The sequence below is a fragment of the Panthera onca genome, chromosome B4, assembly GCF_046562875.1.
Source record: "Panthera onca isolate mPanOnc1 chromosome B4, mPanOnc1 haplotype 2, whole genome shotgun sequence".
NCBI classification, from domain to species: domain Eukaryota; kingdom Metazoa; phylum Chordata; class Mammalia; order Carnivora; family Felidae; genus Panthera; species Panthera onca.
The window spans coordinates 131,594,414-131,615,185 of NC_138345.1; the positions used below are offsets into that span (position 1 = coordinate 131,594,414).

The following is a 20,772-nucleotide window of genomic DNA, read 5'->3' on the forward strand; positions in this document are numbered from 1 at the left end:
CTCCCTTCCCCGTGCCTCGTCCCCACCTCCAGTCGGGATCCAGTCCCAACTCCTCAGCATGATGTACAGTCAGGCCCCACCTTACCCAGCACCCTATATACCCACACATACGCCCTGATTCCCACAGATTCCAGAACATACCAGATGCTTCCGCACCTCTCTGCCTTTGCCCGTGCTGTTTTTCCTGCCTGAAGTGCCCTGCCTCCTCCTCTGCCCAGAGAATTCCTGGGGCCCTCCGAGCCCAGTCTCCCCGCCACTTCCCCTGGGAGGGCCTCCTGACGCCCGAAGCACAAGTCGTTCATTACCCACTCATTCATTCATCCAGCCCTGGTGCCCCGATTTTTTATTTAACCTGTTTGTAACACGGGGTCCCTAACAGTCCCGCCCCCTCACAGGGGCAGATTAAGGGAGGTAGATGCACAAGAAATGCACAGCTCATAGCAGGTGTTCAATAAACGTGACCATCTCGCACGGCTCATAGTAGGTGTTCAATAAACGCGACTGGCCCTTTCTCAATCCTCCCTTCAACACTGTGCAGAGCCCCAGGGAGCACCCCATGCCCCCTCCCTCATGACTCTGCGGTGGCCTCACCGGCAGGCAACCAGGACTGGGGTTCCCGTGAGTCTTTGGTGTGAACCCCTGGGGGAACTTAAGCAATCGGAACCCTGGGTCAGTGGCAGAGAAGTGCCTGGTCACTGTCACACCTTTCCGGGGAAACTGGAAGGATTTCAGGGGAGGCAGATGACCTGTGTGGTCCCTTCACGCAGCCAGAGGCCTGGCCTGGTGGCTGCCCTGGGAATGCGGGGTGCCAGGGAAGAAGGGAGGGGCAAGAAGGGGGGGGGGGACAGAGGTGTCTGTAGACCCAGAGCCTCTGTTCCTGTGGGATCAGTCCTGATGCTAGGTCACTGGGCACAAGTTTAAGGAAAAGGTAGAGGCTCGGGGACAGTGACGTTTGGGAGACAGGAGAGGGAGGCCTGGTGGCTGTGACACCATAGGGTTGAGAGGAAACGTTTGGTCATGGCCCCCTTGCTAGTTCCGGGACCCCTCTGGCTCATCTCCTGTAAGGAGGGTCTGGTGGAGGCCGACGGTGGGCTGAGAGGAGGTGCGGTGAGGCAGACAGGGCAGCTCCAGTCAGAGAGAGGTTCAGGGACCCCAGGAAAAAGAGTCCCCTCCCCACACCCAAGCCTTGAGCGCCTCTGGGCAGCTCTCCTCTCCTCTCTGTGCCTCAGTTTCCTCATATGTATGATACCCTATCATATCGTAGGACAACACCCCCACTGTTGAGACTAGAGGGAGAATTCGCTATATTGGGGAAGGGCAGGGGTGGGGAGGGGGCGGGGGGGAGGGATGTGAGACAGGAGCGCAGAGGCCTGAAGGGGCAGGGGAGAGAGGCTTAGATGTCAGAACCTGGGTGACCCCCGGCACGTGGCTTGTCATCTCTGGACCTCAGGAGCCTCACCTGTGGTGGGACAGTCTGGACTGGGTCCCCAGAGGGTGAGTAGGCTTTGACTTCATCTAGCACAGAAGCACGCCCCGGAAGGAGTGAGTAGAACGGGCCCCCTCGAGTGGTTCCATTAGCCCAGCACTATGTCACAGGCCTTCGGGGGCACTGTCCAATTTAATCCTTGCAAGAACTCTATGGTGCAGGCGCTTGTTACCAACAGGGAAACTGAGGCACGGGTCATCTTGTTGTGAGCGGCGGGGCCCCCGGTGGCCAGGGACAGGGACAGCTCTCTGGAAGGGCGAGACTTGCTCTGAAGTTGGACGGGTAATGATGGCGAAACCTTCGTCCGCCTGGACGTTTTGCCAAAGCCCCCCTGCCCGTTTCCCACTCTCAGATTTGATCCTCGCAAAGTCTTTATGAGGGAGAGTCTACGAGCGTCCCTAGTGCACAGGTGAGAAAACTGAACTAAGACACGGAGAGAGGGAAGTGCCCAGGCTCACTCAGAGAGTAAGCAAGTGTCTGAGCCAGAAGTGGAACCGATTCCCAGTTTCTGGAAAGGTCGTTCCAGGCCAGCAGGGCGCTCACCGGTCGTTTCGCTCTGGGAGCCCAGTCAGGCCTCCCTGGTCCCACGGGGGCCTTGAGAGCCTGTGCAGAGGGCAGGGAGGACTGGAGGTGAGGGGGCTTGGGCCAAGCAGGTTGGACACCCGGAATGGGGGAGGTGGACAGGAAGGGCCGTTTCAAAATGCCGGAGTCACAGAGCCCAGGGGTTTGGGGCTTAGAGAGTTCCTGAACATCTGGCCAGCCCATTCTACAGATGGGACAAACTGAGGCAGCCCAGCCGCTTAGCTTGGTAATCAGACCAGGACACAGCTGGCCTGCCTCAGAACTCTAAAGTCCCAGCAGCCCCGAGGGGGTGAGGACCCACGGTGGGGAAAGGGGCCACGGGGGTCCAGCGCCCCAAGACCCAGCCCAGCAGGCTGTGCCCTGGGTATGGAGGACCGAAGGGGTCTCTCCCGCCCTCCACTCCCACCCTCGCCCACCCCCCAGCACTCAGTAGTCACCAGGGTGGAATATTTTAGCACCTATAGAAAAACCGCCACAGACGGCCTGTGGCAGCTGTTGCTAAGGAAACGCTCCCAAAATAGCCCCCCTCCGCCAACCTTTCCCGCTGCTGCTCCTGCTGTGGGGAGGGGAGGAGGCCAGGAGGGGAGGGGGTGGCACACGAACCCCGGACCCAGCTTCACCCACCCGCCCTTGCCCCTGCTGCCACGCTGCCCCAACACTGGGGCAAGCCAATGACCTGGGCAGCCACAGGTCTGCAGAGGGGGCAAGGGCTGGCCGGTGGCCTCGACCACAGTCCTCGGCTGGAGGAAGGTCACCCAGATGAGGGGAGGTGGCGGAGAAAAGAGCCGCTGCACCCCAACCCCCCCGGCACACTCCTCTACGGGCACCATCACAGACCTCACCGTTTTACACGTCCACTTGTGCACACCACAAGTACAAACGCACAAATGCCCGCCTCCCAGATATGCCTATTCACCACCTAAGACACAAATAGACGCCCGGGTAAACACATATGCCTCAAATACACAACACACACCTGCAAGAACATACCCGCAGCCATAAATATGCACATTGACATACACATACTCAAATATGAATCCCAAGTACACACAAACACCAGTGCATGCACGCACGCCTGGCACACGCACACACACACACACACACACACACACACACCCCGATGTATACACAGTCTCACAGCCCGCGAATATGCAAGTGGACAAACACGTGCCCAGCACGTGGCGTTCAGAGAGCCCCGAGTGGTGTTACCGTTGGGTTCTGTGCAGAAGCCACGCGCGCCCGGGGCTCTCCAGACACCCTCGCTTAGTGGAGAACTCCTGTGATCCGGCCACGGAGTAGAAGATTAGGAGGAGGTGTACAGGAGCGTGAGTAGAGGTCAATGTCTCTGCGAATCCCTCGAGTAGGCGGTGGGGGGACCAGAGGATCCCTGGTGCCTGGGAGAACGAACCTGGGTCCATTTCTGGGGAAGGGGGCAATTCCGGGAGGGAACTGCAGACCGGAAACCTCCGGGCCTGGAGAGTTGGGAGCCCCAGGTTCACCGGGCATCTGGATGTCACCAGGCCTGCAGCTGGGGGAGGGGGAAGGGGGGGAGGGCGGGGTGAGGATGAAGACAAGAGGACACTGGAGTGGCAGCAGTGACGGTCCTTAACATGCGCACAGCGCTTTGCAGTTTACAAGCCACCTGACGCTCGTCATGTCACATAGTTGGTAGCGGCTACTCTGAGTTACCCGCGGTGCTGTCCCATCTCTGCGGCACAGGAGGGAGAGGGGACTGGAGGGCCACGCGGCGAGGCACTAGCAGAGCTGGAGCCGGAGCCCAAGCAGGTGCCAGCACCCAGCTCCACGCGCCTGCCACTCGGCTGCACTGCGCGAGCTGGAAAGCAGGCCAGCGGGGTGCAGGGCTTGCCTTGGCCCCTGATTTCGCCCTGTGATATTGGGGAGCAGCCAAGCCCTCCATCTCCCCGCCGGGAAAGCGGAGAGCGGACCCCGGGGGTGTACACGCTCAGTAGTTTGTAGCCACAGGGCTAGACAGAGGTGCCTGCCGGATGCCCTCAGAACGGCACCGCAAGGAGGCAGGGCACCGGTCGCTCGCCTCCGCACTTGGCCAGCCACCCCTTCCCCACAGCCCCCCCGCCCCCACCCCCGCCCCCGCGCACCACGCGCTCCGTGGCTCCGGTTCCTCGATCCGGGTTCCGGGTCTTCGCTGACGCCTCGTCACTCGGGAGACGCGGCGAGCGGCTTGCGGTTGCCTTGGGAACCTCGCGGCGGCCCGGGCGCGCGGCGCACGACTCGCGGGGCGCGGGGCCTGCACCGCGCGCGCGGAGTGTGGCCTTTGATGTCTCAGAAGGACACCTGTCGCCGGGAGCGAAGGGAGGGGGTGTCGCAAGGTTTGTTATGTTTCCTTTTTCTATTAATTGAGGTGTAACTTACAAGCCGTAATACCTACATCTTAAAGGGTCCAGCTCAGTGGATTTTTACGTGTGCATGAAACCTGTGATCACCGCCCGGATCAAAACACACAACGCTTCTATCGCCCCAGAAGGCTTCCTCGGGCCCAGAGGTTATTTTTAATTGTCTTTTTTGCACTTCTCCTGGAATAAACCGGCGAGGGGATGATCGCCTTCTGAGAACACGGAATGTTCGGAATTTTCTTCTTTTCTCCCGGCTCTGCTTCGCCAGGCCCTCTTTGGGCCTTGGTGTCCCCTCAAGGGAAGCCAGGGACTGGTTCCCCTTGTTGAGCGGTTTCCTGTTTGCAAAGCGCTTTAGAGACTTAGCTAACTTTGACTCGGATAACTAACCTATGAAGTCAGTACTCGGTTCACACCCAGGTTACCCATGAGAACCGTGTGACTTGGAAAGAGAAAACGAAGTGCCCAGATTCGGACAGCTCCTCAGTAAGTGGTGAAACTTGAGACTTGAACAAAGATCTGTCTAACCTTGGTGGTCATTCTTCACTCCCCTCCCCTTTCCCCCATTTATTGGCCTCTTTTAAAGATCTATACAAATAAAATACGCTGGGAGAGCGGGTCGTATCCCATTTCTGTGCCTTGGCGCACATCGTTCCTTCTATTTGGGACTCCTACTCTTTTCTCCCAGGTTTTGTCCTTCAGGCAAGCTCCTACTCATGCTGCAAAACCCACTGGGGCATCGTCTGAAGCCTTCCTAACTGCAGTCCTCCCTCACGACTCCCCCCACAACCAAGGGTAATCAGTCTCTCCCCTGTGTCAGATTTAACCCTTGCAGGGACCCCGCCTCCCACGGTGCCCCAGGGGCTCCTTGAGGCTGCCTCTTTGTTCACCCTGCAAGGCACCAGCACGCAGCTGGTCTTCAACAAATGTGCTCGGAGCTAAAAGCAGAGGTTTTGGAGCCTTGGTTTCCCACTGTGTTAAAAATAGGGCCGCACTCGCTCTGCGGAACGTCGCTCAAGAGATACTGGGGGGTGGGAAGCTTCCAGAACACCTGGGCAGAACTGCAGGAGGAGAAAGGCTGCCCGCAGCCCACCCAGACTAGGTGAGGGAACGGACTTGTCCGCCCCTCCCGAATGACGCCGTGGGGGGCTGCCCGGGAAGAGTTCATTCCTCCTACTGGGGGGCGCCCACTCGTGCAGGCCAGAGGATGCCATAGCGGCCCCCGGTGACCCTAAGGGAGTCCCAGGAGCTGGGGCCCATAGCTCCCCAGTGTTTCCAGGGCCCTGCCCAGCGAGAGGCAGCCAATTCACTGGTGGGTATCCTCGGGACGGTGCTTTTCACCCGATAGCCGCACTTTCCTTCCACACGGAATTTGAGGCAGCTATTCAATTGGGCGTGCAACAAAGTGTAACAAAGGGCGAGGACCAGGGAGGAAAAGAGATTTTTATACCCATCTTCTTTTCCCCCCTAGAACTCAGTAACTCCCCCATCCTCTCTCCTTTGACTCTGAATGTACAATTTGCATTGTTAATGAGGAAAACAGAACCCTTGCCCTTTGAGTTGAAGGACATTTCCCTCCTGGCGTCCCCCCAACCGCATCCCCGACGCACCCACCGACCGCAGACACATGTTGGGTGTCGGGAAAGCGGGGCTTGCCGGGATGAGGGATGTGCCCGGAACCACCCAGCATCAGGGAAGGACAGTGTCAGCTGGTGGCCTAAGCGCTGGCATGAGCCAGAGCCAAGGGCTTTCCCTCTTCTCCACGAGGAGCTTTGAAAAGGGTTCCAGCTTAAAGATGGGGTGAGTATGAGAAAGGCAGGGCGGGTCACTAAGAACAGAGTGGTAGGACTTTGGAGAGAGCCGTCTACGTGACCTGGGGGAGCAAGAGACAAGTTTGAGCCTCAGTTTCCTCATCTGTAAAATGGGCGTGATGAGCTCCCTGTCTTGAGACCTAGGGAGTACCAGTTCCCTGGGGACGCTGGAGACTAGAGGCAGGGAGGACCACGTCCCCCGTCAGCAATACTTTTCCCTTCATTGTCCCCACTAACAGGTGGGAAAGCTGAGGCCCAAGGAGGGGCCCTGGGAGGCTCAAAGCCACAGGGGCCACCCAGCCCGGGATCTCTCCCCTCCGCCACCACGGTGGCCATTCCTCAAACCTACCCTGGTCTCAGCCAGTTCCCCTGGGACGGGGAGGGGGGCCTGGAGAAAGAGAGGGAAGAGGAGAATTCTAGCCTTGTTCCAGCCCCCGCTGGCAGTTGGGGCTGCTTCTCGGGAGGACAGATGTTTCACCAAATGGCAAATGCACGTGCTTTTCCCTGGCTTGGGGAGGAGGTGGGCGCTGAGAAGGAGATGCCAGCTGGTAGGGCAGAGAACCGTAGCCACACCTGAGGGGTTTAAATAGCCACCGCCTTCTCTGGGCGAGAGAAGCATCTGGGCAGGACTGGCGGGGGGGGGGGGGGGGGGGTGGCGGGGTTGGGGGGGAGGAGAGAGCAGAGCAGCCCATTCAGAACCTGCCACAGCCCCGAGACGAGTGCCTGGCTCCTCCTTCCAGAAAGACTTGGCTTCCGCACCTCACCTCCCTGGACCTCCACAGCTGTCACCTGCAAAACGAGGATTTCAAGCCTGCTTCGGAGGGTGTCTGCGGAGGCTGAACGGATAGAAGCAACTAACGTGCCCGACGCATGCAAGGGACCCGGTCACCGCTCAATACTTGGCGGCTGTTGTTACTCCAAACTCCCTGCCAGGGCAGAAGCCCCCCCCCCCCCCCTGCGGCATCCTTGGCAAATGGACACCCACTCTCTGTTCACCCACCTCTGGTGACAGGGATCTATCTCATCATCCCCTATTGACAACCCACGGTGTCGTACATTCATTTAATTGCATAAACCCTGGGGGGGGGGGGCCTGGCTGGCTCGGTAAGAGACGCACGCGACTCTTGATCTCAGGGTCGTGAGTTTGAGCCCCACGTTGGGTGTAGAGATTACTTAAACGCAAAATCTTTTTTTTTTTTTTTTAAAGCCACGAATCACATAAACCCTGGAGCCAGACTGTGCTGGAATCCAGGCTCCAGACTTAGGGTCTGCGTGACTGGAAGCACATCACCTAACCTCTCTGTGCCTCAGTTTCCCGGCTGTAAAATGGGAGTGATAGCGGTACCTCCCCCATGGTATTGCTTACATCAGTGCCTCTCAAACTCCCGTGGGCCCCTGAATCAGCCAGGGATCTTGTTTAACCACAGATGCGGATCCAGTGGGCATGAGGTAGGACTCAAGATCCCTTTTTTTTTTTTTTTTAAGTTTATTTCTTTATTTTGGAGAGAGAGAAAGTGGGGGAGGGGCAGAGAGAGGGCTCGAGAGAGAATCCCGAGCAGGCTTCGCGCTGTCAGGACGGAGCCCCGTGCGGGGCTCGAACCCACAAACTGTGAGATCATGAGCTCAGCTGAAGTCAGATGCTTAGCTGACTGAGCCCCCCGAGGAGCCCCGGGGCTTGAGATTCTGCATTCCCAGCAGGTGATACAAATGTTGCTGGCCCGTGGACCGCATTCTGAGCCTCGAAGGACTGCCTTGCCTTAGGAGTCATGGTGAGGGAGCCACGGAAGGGTGATGAGCAGGGGCGAGACAGATTCCATGGTAGCAGAGCCTCTCTGGCCGGGGCAGGGATGAGGCTGGAAGGAGGCCGGTGTTTGGGAGAGAAGATCCTGGGGTCAAAAGGAGGGTGGTAACGAGGGGCCTTAGCTCATGCCGTCCGCTCTTACAGATGCAGAGACCAAGGCCCGGAGAGGGTGGCACAGCCCTGGAAAGACCCCTGCGGGCCCTTCACCCTTCCCGCCTCCCAGCCTGCTGGCCAACAGCCCGCAGCCCCCTGGAGTCTCCCGGCCTGTGTTCCCGTTTTACATCCTGTCACACCAAGAAGAGGGAGACACTAGTCGCGGCCCCCGGGGTCTCCCTGACGGACATCTTTCATACTCACAGCAACCTCATTTCACAGATGAAACCACTGAGGCCAAGAGCGGGGGAGGGAGGCCCACAGCACTCGGGCCGGAACAGAGGTCAGCCTGACCCCAAACCTGAGGGCCATCTTTCACCAGCTTCACCGCCCCGACTGGGCGGGTCAGGACAAGGGGGCTCTGGCAGTGGACAGGTAAGAGCGCGGGAAAGGAGGGAGGCCTTGAACCCCAGGCGGATGCTGACAGCGGCAGTGGGTCACATTCACGGGGCGCTGCCAACCCTCTAGGCTTAGGCCAAACGCTGGCGCGCGCCCCGCCCCCCCCCCCCCCATCCACCCTGGCCCCCGAGTTATAAACCCTGGAGGCGGATGAGGGGGCCCCCGGCGGCGGGAGGGGCGCGGGGGCCCGCCCAAGGTCACGTGCGGGAGGCCCCGGGGCCGCGGCGCTGGGACGGGAGGGAGGCGGGATCTCGGGCGGCGGCGCTTCCTGGCTCGCCCGGCACGGCTGCCGGCCTGGCCACGTCACCGCCCGGCCGAGGGTGCGCTGGCGGAGCGGCGGCGGCGGCGCCGGCGGGGAGCGCGGGGCTCGGAGCGCGGGACCCAGAGCCCGGCCCGGGGACGTGGCAGCCGCCTCTCCCGCCAGAAAGTTTCCCAGGAGTTGGCCGCGCGCGGTGCGGGGGCAGGGGTGGGGGCCGCCCGCCCGGGGAACCATGAACGTGTTCCGGATCCTCGGCGACCTGAGCCACCTCCTGGCCATGATCTTGCTCCTGGGGAAGATCTGGAGGTCCAAGTGCTGCTCCGGTGAGGGTCGCCCGGGCGGAGGTGTGCGACGGGGTGGGGGGTGGGGAGTGGGGTGGGGGAGGGAGGGCCTGGGCCGCCTGGGCCCCAGCCGGTGCCGCCTGCCTGCAAGCCCTGGGTGGGGGGCTGCTGAATTTCCGTTCAGGGTGGGGACTTCGGCCTGGGGGTGCTTGAGACTGTCTTCGCACAGCTCAGCTTCCAGAGAACATGGGAAGGTGCACCCCATCAAAGAAGGAGGACCCTCGGAGATTCTGGAGGGAGGGTGATTTACCCCTGCCCCACCCCTGCCAGTGGGAAGAGGAGGGGGTGCGCAGGAGGTGATACCCTCTTGCTTCCGCTAGTCTGGCTTGTTGGACAGTTTGCTCTTTCTGCTTCTCAGGAGCTGGCGGCCTGTGACTCTGTGTACCCTCACTCAGGCCCAGAGTGGGATCCGAAGGTGGAGGGGGGGGGGGTCTGCACCCAGGACTGGCCTCCAGTTCTCAGGGGCTTCTCTTTCCTCCCCCCACCACTCTCCACGGCCCCTTCCAGACATCCCCTCAGGCTGGGCCCTCTTCCCTCCTCTGCCTGCGCGTGGCACACGAGGCTGTGATGTGGCAGGAAGGACACCAGGCTGGGCCCTGGCGAGCCCGGACCTGCCCCTGTAGCAGAAGCCCCGGGAGGGCAGGAGAAGTCCCCCTTTTGCCCAGCAGTCTGGCTGCCTTCCCTGGGGGGTTTGGAGACGTTTCAGGGTGGGACTGCTGGTGGCCAAAAGGACCCGGTGCGTCAAAAAGGCTGCTCAGGCCTCCTGCAGCCATCTTTGCCCCGCTGGTGTCCTGGAGGGGCCCACCCTGTGCTTGGCACTGGGGTCAGGGGATACAGAGATGAATGCAGGCGGAGTGGGGGCCCGAGGAGGCAGAGAGCAGACCCCTGAAGTGTTGGTGGAGGGAGCAGCTCTGTGCTGGGTCCTGGAGGATGGGCGGGCTGTCACCAGGAAGGGTGTGCTGTGTGGAGGGTGCTGGGGGTGCCAAAGCCCACAGGGATTGTCCCAGGGAGAGCTAGCAGCCCGATGTGGGGGAGGTCCGCAAGGGAGATGAGTGGCAGAGGGGTGGGGGGTCCAAATGTGAAAGCGCCTTGTCGGTCAGGCTAGGGAGTCGGGACTGGGGAGCGGCGGAAGTGTGGGGAGCAGGGGAGGGGGGCTCGGAAGGGACGTGAAGCAGGTCACTCCCTCGTGTACTGGCCACGGAGGAGGGGCTGGGTGCTGGCTGGCGGGAGAGGCATTACAAGAGGGTGTGGTCCTGGACCTGCTGGCCATTCCGGTTTCCAGTCTCTGGAGAGATGGGCACTCTGGGCCCCTCAAGTTCCCACTTGGGGAAGTGAGGCAGGGGCTCCGGTGTGGGGAGGGTGGGGGAGTCTACCTCGGACCGGTCCCTGCACTTCCACGGAGGGCCCTAGGCGGGAGTGAGCAACCATGACCGGGAGGGGGCGCTGTTCCCCAACCCACGCTGCCCCGCCCGGCCCTTGGCCCCCCGGAGGGAACACCGACAACTTGGGCCCCGCGCCTGGTGGAGGGGACTTTCTAGCAGTGGAGACGTGCCAGCCAGCAACAGTCGTAGCAGCCAAGTAAATGATACGGTTTCTTAGAGGTGCTAAGTGCTACGGGGAAAGAAAAAGGGCAGCTGGGCGGTGAAGCGTGTGTGTGTGTGTGTGTGTGTGTGTGTGTGTGCGCGCGTGTGTGCGCGTGTGTGCGCGCGCGCGCAGGGGGATTGGCACACGCCTGGCGGGGATCTGAGGAGGTGAGGTGCCTGGACGCCAGCCCCGTCTGCCCCCAGACGCGGAGCCTGGTGTGACCCTCGCTGACCCACCCCAAAAGGTAGGAGACTGGGGCTTAGGTCTCACCCAGCCACTGACTCCCTGTGTCACCTCGGGCCTCAGTTTTGCCATCCGTCAAATGGAAGGAGGGCTGCTGTGTGCTCAGGGGATCCCCGGGGCGGGGCGGTGGGGGGACTCTGGCCAGGTACCGGCTCGCATTCCCTTCCTTGTCCCGGGTCTCTGTGCCTGGCTCCCTTCGGTGGAAATGTTTCACTGCTTTCAAAGGAGCGTGAAAACCTTTGTGCTCCTGACTGTCGGGCTCTGGAGCACTGAGGTGTGAGTGAAGCCCAGGAACCCAGCAGGCTGAGGATGCAGAGGGGAGCGGGGGAGGAAGGCCATGTGCCGAGAGGGTAGCTGTCCCCCGCCGGACCCTCCTCCTGGACCCTCCTCCTGGACCCTCCTAAGTGGTGCCGAGGACCTCCCTGGAGAGGCCTCTGGGAGGGCTCAGTGAGATGGGGTGGCCACAGGCATGGCCCGGAGCTGGCCTCGGGTCGGCATTGCCGCCTGGACCCCAGGCGCCACTGCCAGCAGTGGGCTCCGTCACCACAGCCAGCCCCACGGCCTCAAGTCCAAGTCCCAGACCCCCCCAGGGGGCACTCACACCCTCACTGAGTCCTGCGTAGGCCTCACGTCAGTGCTGTCCCACCCATGGCGGGGGGGGGGGCGGCGTTCATCTTACAGATGAGGAGTGTGGGGTTCAGGCTCGCCATACTGGCAGGAAAGCCGGCACGGGGGCCCGGTGCCCCCCAGAACGTTGGGGGGCATCAGCAGTTGTCTCCCTCCCCAAAATGTGCAGCACCAGAGAAATAGATAAGGCACAGTTCAGGCGTATAAAGGAAGCGGGCCCTTAATCAGGTAATGTCACTTCTGGGTGCCAAAGTCCCCAGTCACTCGGTTACACGTAGAGTAAAACCCAGATGTTATCATCGTGACTGGAGGGAGGGACTGAGGGGGACAGTGATGAGATATGGGGCCAGGCAGGCCGCCAGGAAAGGTTGGGCGGGACCTCAGGAGCCACAAGGAGGATATGAGTCTCTATTTTAAAGGGCATTTGGGAGCCACTTAAGGGCTTTAAGTGGAATTTTATTTTAAAAATAGCCCATTGGTTGGCAAGTGGAATGGGGGTGGGGGTGGCAGCAAGGAAGGACTTGGGGAGACGGGTGGGAGCCCTGAGGTAGGGTGCTGGGCCGGCGAGGGGCACGGGAGTGGGGGCGGTGGAGGTGGATGGCTCTTGCTTTCCTGGCGTGAGCTTGGAGGGGACCGTGGCGGCGTTCTCGAAGGAGGGGAGGGGCTCGCGGGGAGATGGTGAGTGTGGTCAGGCTGGAATATAGGGGTCAGAACTCGGAGGAGAGTCCGGAGCTGGGGCGTCCCTGAGACGGCACGGGGCCAGGGAGAAGCCCGGGGAGCCCTCAACGATTAGGTGGTGAGGACGGGAGCGGCCAGGGGCGGTGAGCTAGCCATGAGGACAGTCGCAGAAGCCCGGGGAAGGATGTGGTTCTGAACGCAGCCCTCAGCCGCCTCTGGGGAGGTTGGGTGAGTTGACCTTTGGATCAGACACGCGGGCATCGTCGATGGGGATGGTTTGATGAGGTGTCCAGACTGTCCTTGCCTCCCCCACCTCCGTGACGTAGCAGAAGTGGCCGAAGGGCGATTAAGGAACGTGACCACTAAATGCAGCATCGATCCCTGGATTGGCTCGCGGAACAGGAGGAGGGTGTCAGTGGGAAAATGGGTGAAACCTGACTGAAGCCTGGAGCTCGGTCAGTAGTGCCATACGAGGGTGAATGTCTTAGTTTTGGTAAATGTTCTGCAGGAGGAAGCTGGGTGACGGGTATACGGGAACCCTCTGCACTGTCTTTATGATCAGCTGCTTTTTGTTTTACAAAGAGCAAAAATAGTTATTCCTTTTATCGGTGAAAAAAAAAGCATTTTGAATCTTTGATTTCTTAATTGATTTTCTTTTTAAAAATTTCTTATGTTTGGGGCGCCTGGGTGGCTCAGTCGGTGAAGCGTCCGACTTCAGCTCAGGTCACCATCTCACCGTCCGTGAGTTCGAGCCCCACGTCGGGCTCTGGGCTGATGGCTCAGAGCCTGGAGCCTGCTTCCGATTCTGTGTCTCCCTCTCTCTCTGCCCCTCCCCCGTTCATGCTCTGTCTCTCTCTGTCTCAAAAATAAATAAAATGTTAAAAAAAAAATTAAAAAAATTTTATGTTTATTTTTGAGACAGAAACAGAGCATGAGTGGGGGAGGGGCAGAGAGAGAGAGAGGGAGAGACAGAATCCAAAGCAGGTTCCAGGCTCCAAGCTGTCAGCCCAGAGCCCGACGCGGGGCTCGAACCCACGAACCGTGAGATCATGACCTGAGCCGAAGTCGGACGCTTCACCGACTGAGCCACCCAGGCGCCCCGCGTTTTGAATGTTTAAAATTTGGAAAATAAAATAGGATGGTCCTCCGGCCCTGCTTCTTCCTCTGCCCGCTCTGGTCTCCCTGATGAATCACCTCTCAATGAGTTGCCGTCTAAAAGGCAGAACTCTGGGGACTCAGTGGAAGTGTGAGGGTGGAGCGAAGAGAGGCCCGGACCCCCCTACCCCCACCACTACACACACCCTCTCCAGAGCTGAAATCCGGGCAGGCACACGCAGGGACACCGGGATCCCTGAGATCGAGACCTGAGCTGAGGTCAAGAGTTGGACGCTTAAAGGACGGAGCCCACCCCCGGGGCGACCCCGGGCACTGGGCTTCTTGAGTGTCGTGGGGCCTAGGAGTCCGGGTCTCATTTTCCCCTCTTCTCGTTTGGCCACAGGCATCTCTGGGAAGAGCCAGATCCTTTTTGCTCTCGTCTTCACCACCAGGTACCTGGACCTGTTCACCAACTTCATCTCCGTCTACAACACAGTGATGAAGGTGAGGGCGGTGGGTGGGGTGGCCGTGGTGGCGGGGTCCCCTGAGCCCCGCAGACCGAGACTGCGCGCTCGGGAACACGGGCTGTGGAGCCGGGCAGACCTGGATGGGAATCCTGACTGTGTTGACAGCCGCTGGGGGCCCTGGGCTTGGGCGAGGCCCTGGGCCCTGTGCACTTCATCTTCAGACTGAAGACAGTGCCAGTACTCGCCTCGGCGGGTTCCGTTGTGAACACGAAATGAGGTAATAAATGCAAATACACCACAGCCATCGTATATCAAGTATTCGATAGAGGGTGGCTATTATGACGGTTCCAAAAAATGAGCCAAAAATCAAACCTGGTACCCTGAGCTTGCAGAGAGGTTATTCGTCCGACATGCATTTGACAAATATCCGTATTTCTTGAGCACCTCCTGTGAGCCAGGTACCTGAAGAAGACCCGCGAGGCTCCTGTTCTCAAGGAACCTACATTCTCACTGGGGAGACAGATAATAAAACGGCCAGCAAAACTTTGGTTAGGGGTGAGGTTATGCAGATGTTATTAAAATAGGGTGACGTTGGCTTTCATTCTGTTTTTTAACGTTTATTTATTTTGAGAGACAGAGTGCAAGCGGGGGAGGGGGCACAGAGAGCAGGAGACACAGAACCCGAAGCAGGCGCCGGGCTCCGAGCCGTCAGCACAGAGCCCGACGCGGGGCTGGAACCCACGGACCGCGAGATCATGACCGGAGCTGAAGTCAGACGCTTCACCGACTGAGTCCCCCCAGGCGCCCCTCCTTTGGTTATAAGAAAAGAAGTTTTAATACCTGGGTTACGTGATAGAGAAGGAACAGGAAAATGTTCAGGGAGTGTGACCAGGAGGGGCCTCTCTGAGGAGGTGACACGTAAGCCAAGGTCTGTGTGACACAAGGAACCAGCCACGAGGCGATCAGAGGAAGAGCGTTCCAAGCAGAGAAGAGCTGGTTCAGAAACCACCCAGGTGGGATCAAGCCTGCTGTATTCAGGGGACAGGCAGGGGCTCTGCCGCCGAGGGCTGGGGGAGGGCGCAGGTTAACTTGGACTTAACTTTGTGATGGGAAACTGTTGCTTTGAAGCATGGTCCTGTTTCACAGGGGAAACTGAGAATGTCTTGGTCCTATTCTGACGTCTTGGGCCCCGGGCCACAACCGTTGGAGGTTACGTTGGGGTGAGCTTTTTCCAAATTAGCCATCCCACGTCTTTTTAAACTCCGCACCCAACGTGGGGCTTGCACTCGCGACCCCCAGATCGAGAGTCACGCGCTCCACCGACTGAGCGAGCGGCCAGGAACTTCTCCCTCAGCCATCTTAGCTCTTTAAGGCAACACAGGTTAGTGGAAGGAGCCCGGGTTTCAGAGGGAAGCGGAATGTTCCTGCTTGGATGCTGGTAACAGAGACTTAAGAGTGGTCTCAGTAGGGGCACCTGGGTGGCTCAGTTGGTTAAGCGTCTGACTTGGGCTCAGGTCACGATCTCGCAGTCTGTGAGTTCGAGCCCCGCGTCGGGCTCTGTGCTGACAGCTCAGAGCCTGGATCCTGTTTCAGATTCTGTGTGTCCCTCTCTCTCTGACCCTCCCCCATTCATGCTCTGTCTCTGTCTCAAAAATAAATAAAAACGTTAAAAAAAAAATTAAAAATAAAAAAAAGAGTGATTTTAGTAAGATGAAGGTTTATTTTTTCTTTACTCATAACATGGAATCTGGAGGTGGGCCATCCAGGCCTGGGATGGCAGCTCCTTTTGTTTGTTTATTTATTTTGAGAGAGCGTGCGCACACGAGCAGGGGAGGGGCAGAGAGAGGGGAGAGAGAGAATCCCAAGCAGGCTTGTCAGCGTGGAGCTCGAAATGGAGCTCGATGCGGGGCTCGAACTCACAAACTGTGCCAAAATCAAGAGCTGGATGTTGACCGGCCCACCCAGGCACCCCTAGCTTTTAACGTTCTGCTCCACTATCTTTAGTGTGACCAGGACTTGTCAGTGTGGGACACATGCAGTTGCTCAGAAGAGCCCTACACTTGGTTTAATGCTTTGCTGTTGCCATCTTGAAATTTTTTTTTTTTTTTAACATTTATTTATTGTTGAGAGATAGCGTGCGAGCAGCGGAGGGGCAGAGAGAGAGGGAGACACAGAATCCAAAGCAGGCTCCAGGCCCTGAGCTGTCAGCACAGAGCCCGAGGCGGGGCTCAAACCCAGGAACTGTGAGATCATGACCTGAGCCGAAGCCAGATGCTCAACCAACCGGACCACCCAGGCACCCCTTGAAGTTTTTAATTTTTAAAGAGGCCTTGCAAGTTATATAGCAAGTCCTAATGTGGCATCTAGCCTCAAGGTTGCCTCAGAGTCACAAAATGGATGCCAGGGCTCCTACCATCACATCACATTCTGGGCAGGAAGGAAGAGGAAAGGAAAAAAGAGCAACAGTGTACCTGCCATCTGGGTAAGCCCTTTGTAAAGAGCTTTCCCTAACCCTAGCCGGTGACTGCGCGTCACTGACCATCCTTATCTGCAAAGGAGGCTGAGAAATGTAGTTTTCAGTTGGGCACATCATCTAATAGTTCCATTTTCTTTTTCCTAAAGTTTATTTCTGAGCGAGCGCAAGCAATCATGAGCAGGGGAGAGACAGAGAGAGAACATCCCAGGCAGGCTCCACACTTCCGGCGCAGAGCCCGATGCAGGCCTCGATCTCATGAACTGTGAGCTCATGACCCGAGCTGCGATCAAGAGTTGGATGCTTAACTGAGCCACCCAGGCGCCCCACTAACAGTTCCCTTTTTAAGGAAGGAAGGCTACATGATGGGGAACTCTACCGATCTCGCGGGGCTATTGTGAAGACTGTATGAGATGATTTAGGTAAAGCGCCTGGCACCCAGAAGGTACTTTCTCCTCCTCATCAGGGATGTGACTTTGGGATTCCGGGCATCTTGCTGGAATGGAAGATGTTGTTGCCTGTGGGGCGTCGAACTGTGTGAACTTGTCTGAGGTCCTGAAATCACAGTCTGCTTAAATTCAACACGGAAATAGCAACCACCACCTGCTCGGTTCATTTTTCTGCCTGAGGGTCGGACTTGAACGGTCCTGGGAGGGGCTGAGGACCCAGCGCTTGGCATGGCAGAACGAGTTAGTTGTGGAAACCTCAGAGAGGCCAGTTTCTGCATTGGTGAAGTGAGGAAGTGATCACCACTTCATTGATTCATTCATTCATTCATTCTGGGATGTTTTTTGTGCCGGGCCCTGAGTTAGGGGCTGGGTGTTCAGAGGTGGACAGGACAGTCAGCACCCGCTTACAGACAACGGGGGAAAGAGACCGGGTACACAGACATTTCCAGAGCATGTGATTATGGGGGACATCGTGTATGTTCCCGTGGAGCTATGGTGACACCAAGTATATTTGCCTCATTCTGGTGAGAGACTGAGTTTTGAAGCTCACATAGGAGTTCTCTAGGCCAGTGAGTTCCTGGACCAGCAGCATCAGCATCACATAGGAACCTGCTAGAAATACAACAGGCCTACTCAGACCTACCAAATCAGTAACTCTGGGGGCAGGAGGGGAAAAAGGTGGCTACTTGTGCGATTCTGATGCACAAAGTTGAGAACCTCTGGCCTAGAAAGTTAGAGGCCAAACCATAACGTCACATGCTGGAGGGACGGCTACTGCAATTAGAGCTTTTCTGGGCGCTTGGGTGGCTCGGTCAGTTAAGTGTCCGACTCTTGACTTCGGCTCAGGTCAGGATCTCCCGGTTCGTGAGTTTGAGCCCTGCATCGGGTTCTGCACTGACAGTGTAGCACCTGCTTGGGATTCTGTCTCCCTCTCTTCTCTGCCCATCCTCCGCTTGCTCGCTCTCTCTTTCAAAATAAATTAAAAAAAAAGCAGTGCCCAGGTGGCTCAATCGGTGTCTGACTTCGGCTCAGGTCATGATCTCGCGGTCTGTGAGTTCGAGCCTCACGTCAGGCTCTGTGCTGACAGCTCAGAGCCTGCAGCCTGCTTCAGATTCTGTGTCTCCGTCTCTCTCTGCCCGTCTCCTGCTTGTGCTCTCTCTCTCTCTGAAAAGTATATATTAAAAAAGAAATTTTTTTTTAAAGAGAGTGCTTTTCCGCAGGAGCAATGACGAAATGATTCAAAGGACGTTAGTCCTAGTGGAAGAATGCTCACAGGTCACTGATGCAGATCTAGGAATTTGACATTTAAGAGCCCTGGAATGCCACTGCTAAATTCCCCGACAGAGACCAACCCTCCCCCCCATCTCCTGCCTGAGGCTCTCCAGTAAGGAGATGCCCAGGCACCTTTGGGTCCTCACACGGTTAGTGCCAGTGGTCCTAATTGCACTAATTAGAAGCAAGGAGTTACTTAACAAAAGGGTCATTAGTTTCGGAATCGAGGGGAATGACTCCGGAGAAATGGTACGCATTTCACTTCTTCCCCCTTGGGGCAAGAGCACTGGCCCTTTAGTTAGGCTGGTCCCAACTCAAGGTAGCTTGGAAGCCCAGCCAAGAGAGTGGAAAATGACTTCATTATGGATTCCCCTGTGGCTCTTTCCCTTGTTAGGTGGTTTTTCTCCTCTGTGCCTACGTCACAGTGTACATGATCTATGGGAAATTTCGGAAAACATTTGACAGTGAGAATGACACGTTCCGCCTGGAATTTCTTCTGGTCCCTGTCATTGGTCTCTCCTTCCTTGAGAACTACAGTTTCACTCCCTTGGAGGTAAGTGAAGGGACACGGAATACCAATCGCTAAGGGTAAACACATTGCCGAACATCCTTCCCTCTGATCTTTTGTAAGGTCTGGGCTTGTGTTTTGGTACAACCGTGACCATTGCTCATATATTGTTGTTAGTTGAGAAATCGGTAATAAGCTATTCACACGACTCCATTTGGAAATGGGCGCATCCAAATAGTCCTGTGGACAAACAGAGCAGGCATCACAGCACCACTTATGGTTACTGAGAACTTCTGTCCCAAAGGTGGACACCTGAGCACAGTCCGGGCCGAGAACGTAACTCAGGAAGTCTGGGCTGTGGACCAACAAACATGAACTTGTGATGCTCGTGCATTGAGAAACTATGGCCTGCATGAAGGCGAGTTTATACAATAAAGTTCTGCTACGATTAAAAAATTATGTTCGAAAATGTCCACGTGATGTGAAAAAAAAGCAGTTTACTTGGAACTTTTAAAATATTTCCTATTTACAGAGAAAAGGGGGTGGAATGGATTATATTTCGGGAACTTTTTTGTTTCGTCATATTCTGTCCCGTGAACATTTTAGTAGTTACCTTCTTTTGAAGAGACGGCCCCCTTCTTGGTCTTGATCAGCCTCCTCCGGCCTCTTCCCTCTTTGGCTCAGATCCTCTGGACTTTCTCCATCTACCTGGAGTCGGTGGCCATCCTGCCCCAGCTTTTCATGATCAGTAAAACCGGAGAGGCGGAGACCATCACTACTCACTACCTGTTCTTTCTCGGGCTGTACCGGGCACTCTACCTGGCTAACTGGATCAGGCGGTACCAGACCGAGAACTTCTACGACCAAATCGCGGTGGTGTCTGGAGTGGTACAAACCATCTTCTACTGCGACTTCTTCTACTTGTATGTGACCAAAGGTAGGTGCTCGGCCACAGCAGTGTTGCTGGCACTGGCAGGTGTCACCCGTTCACCAGTTGAGGGCGTTTGGGAAGTGAACGTAGCTCCAAGTCTCTGCCCCTCGTGGTGCTTTTATTTCAGTGGGAAGAGAGGAACGAGTGTCGTTAAGAAACGAGCACCGCGAAGAACTACAGACCAGGACATGGACACAAATGATTATTACATAGAGAGGTCGACTAGGAGAGGACATCGGACAGAATGCTTGTTAGAAAGATATCCAAGGAACATTCCAGAAGAATAGCTTGCGCAGGAGCCCTAAGGCAGGAACCAGCTTGGTGTGCTAAAGGACAGAAAGGCTAGCGTGTTCAGAATCTATGAACCTGGAGAGATCAGAGGGTAATAATGGGTTTGCATCGCACAGGGCGGCCACCGGAGGGCTCATTTACAGAGCCAGCAGCTGCTGGGCAGCGAAAGGGGCCGAAGCAGGGAGACTTGTTATGGCAGGTGCAGTTGTTGAAGAGGTCACCGGTGGGTGGGCATTCTTGAGCGGAAAGGAACCGGATAGGTGTGAAACGGAAGTGGAGGCCAACTGCATTTGTGGCCCGAGGGAGAGTGGGATCAGGAACGTAGGTGGGGCGTAGGGGTGAGGGAGTCTGTAGGTAATCCGTGACGAAGCTTCCCCCTTGGCTGTAACATGTAGCTACCGTGGACTGGGCATTAGAGATCCTAAGGTTATGTAGTTAAAAGGGAGTTCTCGGTGTGGTGAATTCTCATTTCGTCTCTATTTTCTCCTAGTCCTTAAAGGAAAGAAGTTAAGTCTTCCAATGCCAATTTGAGGGCCCCACAGATGGTTCTACGCCTTCACGAGGACACAGAATAAACTCTTTGAAATAGTCTCCTGGACGACTTCTACAGGACTCAGGCCTAACGTCAGTCAGAAAAATGCTTAGTGGGGATATCTCAGCAGAGCACTGATCTACGTAGAAGACATTCTCACCAATCTCTCCCTTAAATTATAGCTGCAATGAGAAACCCAGGCCAATTATACGAGCATGGTGCCTGTCAGCTGGACATTAAGAAATCTTAGGTGCTTAACCCATATATGGGTGAAATAACCTTGCTCTCTATGGCCCTAGTGTGAGCCTCCCACTAAGGAACAGTCAGTCCCACCTGGAAAGATGTCTCTCTGTGTAGAAGACAAATGCCCCCAAAGACCAGACCAAGAAAAGCAGGCTGCTGTGGCGATTTTCACTTCCCA

At 57.1% G+C, this 20,772-nt stretch overlaps 1 protein-coding gene across 2 annotated transcripts; it reads left to right on the plus strand.

Moving 5' to 3' along the window:
* Positions 1-8,901: 8,901 nt before the first annotated feature.
* On the plus strand, positions 8,902-20,448 carry KDELR3 (KDEL endoplasmic reticulum protein retention receptor 3). 2 transcript variants are annotated; one of them, XM_060656340.2, is made up of 5 exons: positions 8,902-9,204; positions 13,832-13,932; positions 18,484-18,642; positions 19,282-19,534; positions 20,310-20,448. In XM_060656340.2, the coding sequence occupies exons 1-5, from the start codon at positions 9,093-9,095 to the stop codon at positions 20,348-20,350; spliced, it is 666 nt and encodes a 221-aa protein (XP_060512323.1). In that variant the 5' UTR covers positions 8,902-9,092; the 3' UTR covers positions 20,351-20,448. The 2 variants fall into 2 exon arrangements, with proteins under 2 accessions (XP_060512323.1, XP_060512324.1); XM_060656341.2 differs by having other exon boundaries at positions 8,910-9,183.
* Positions 20,449-20,772: the final 324 nt, after the last annotated feature.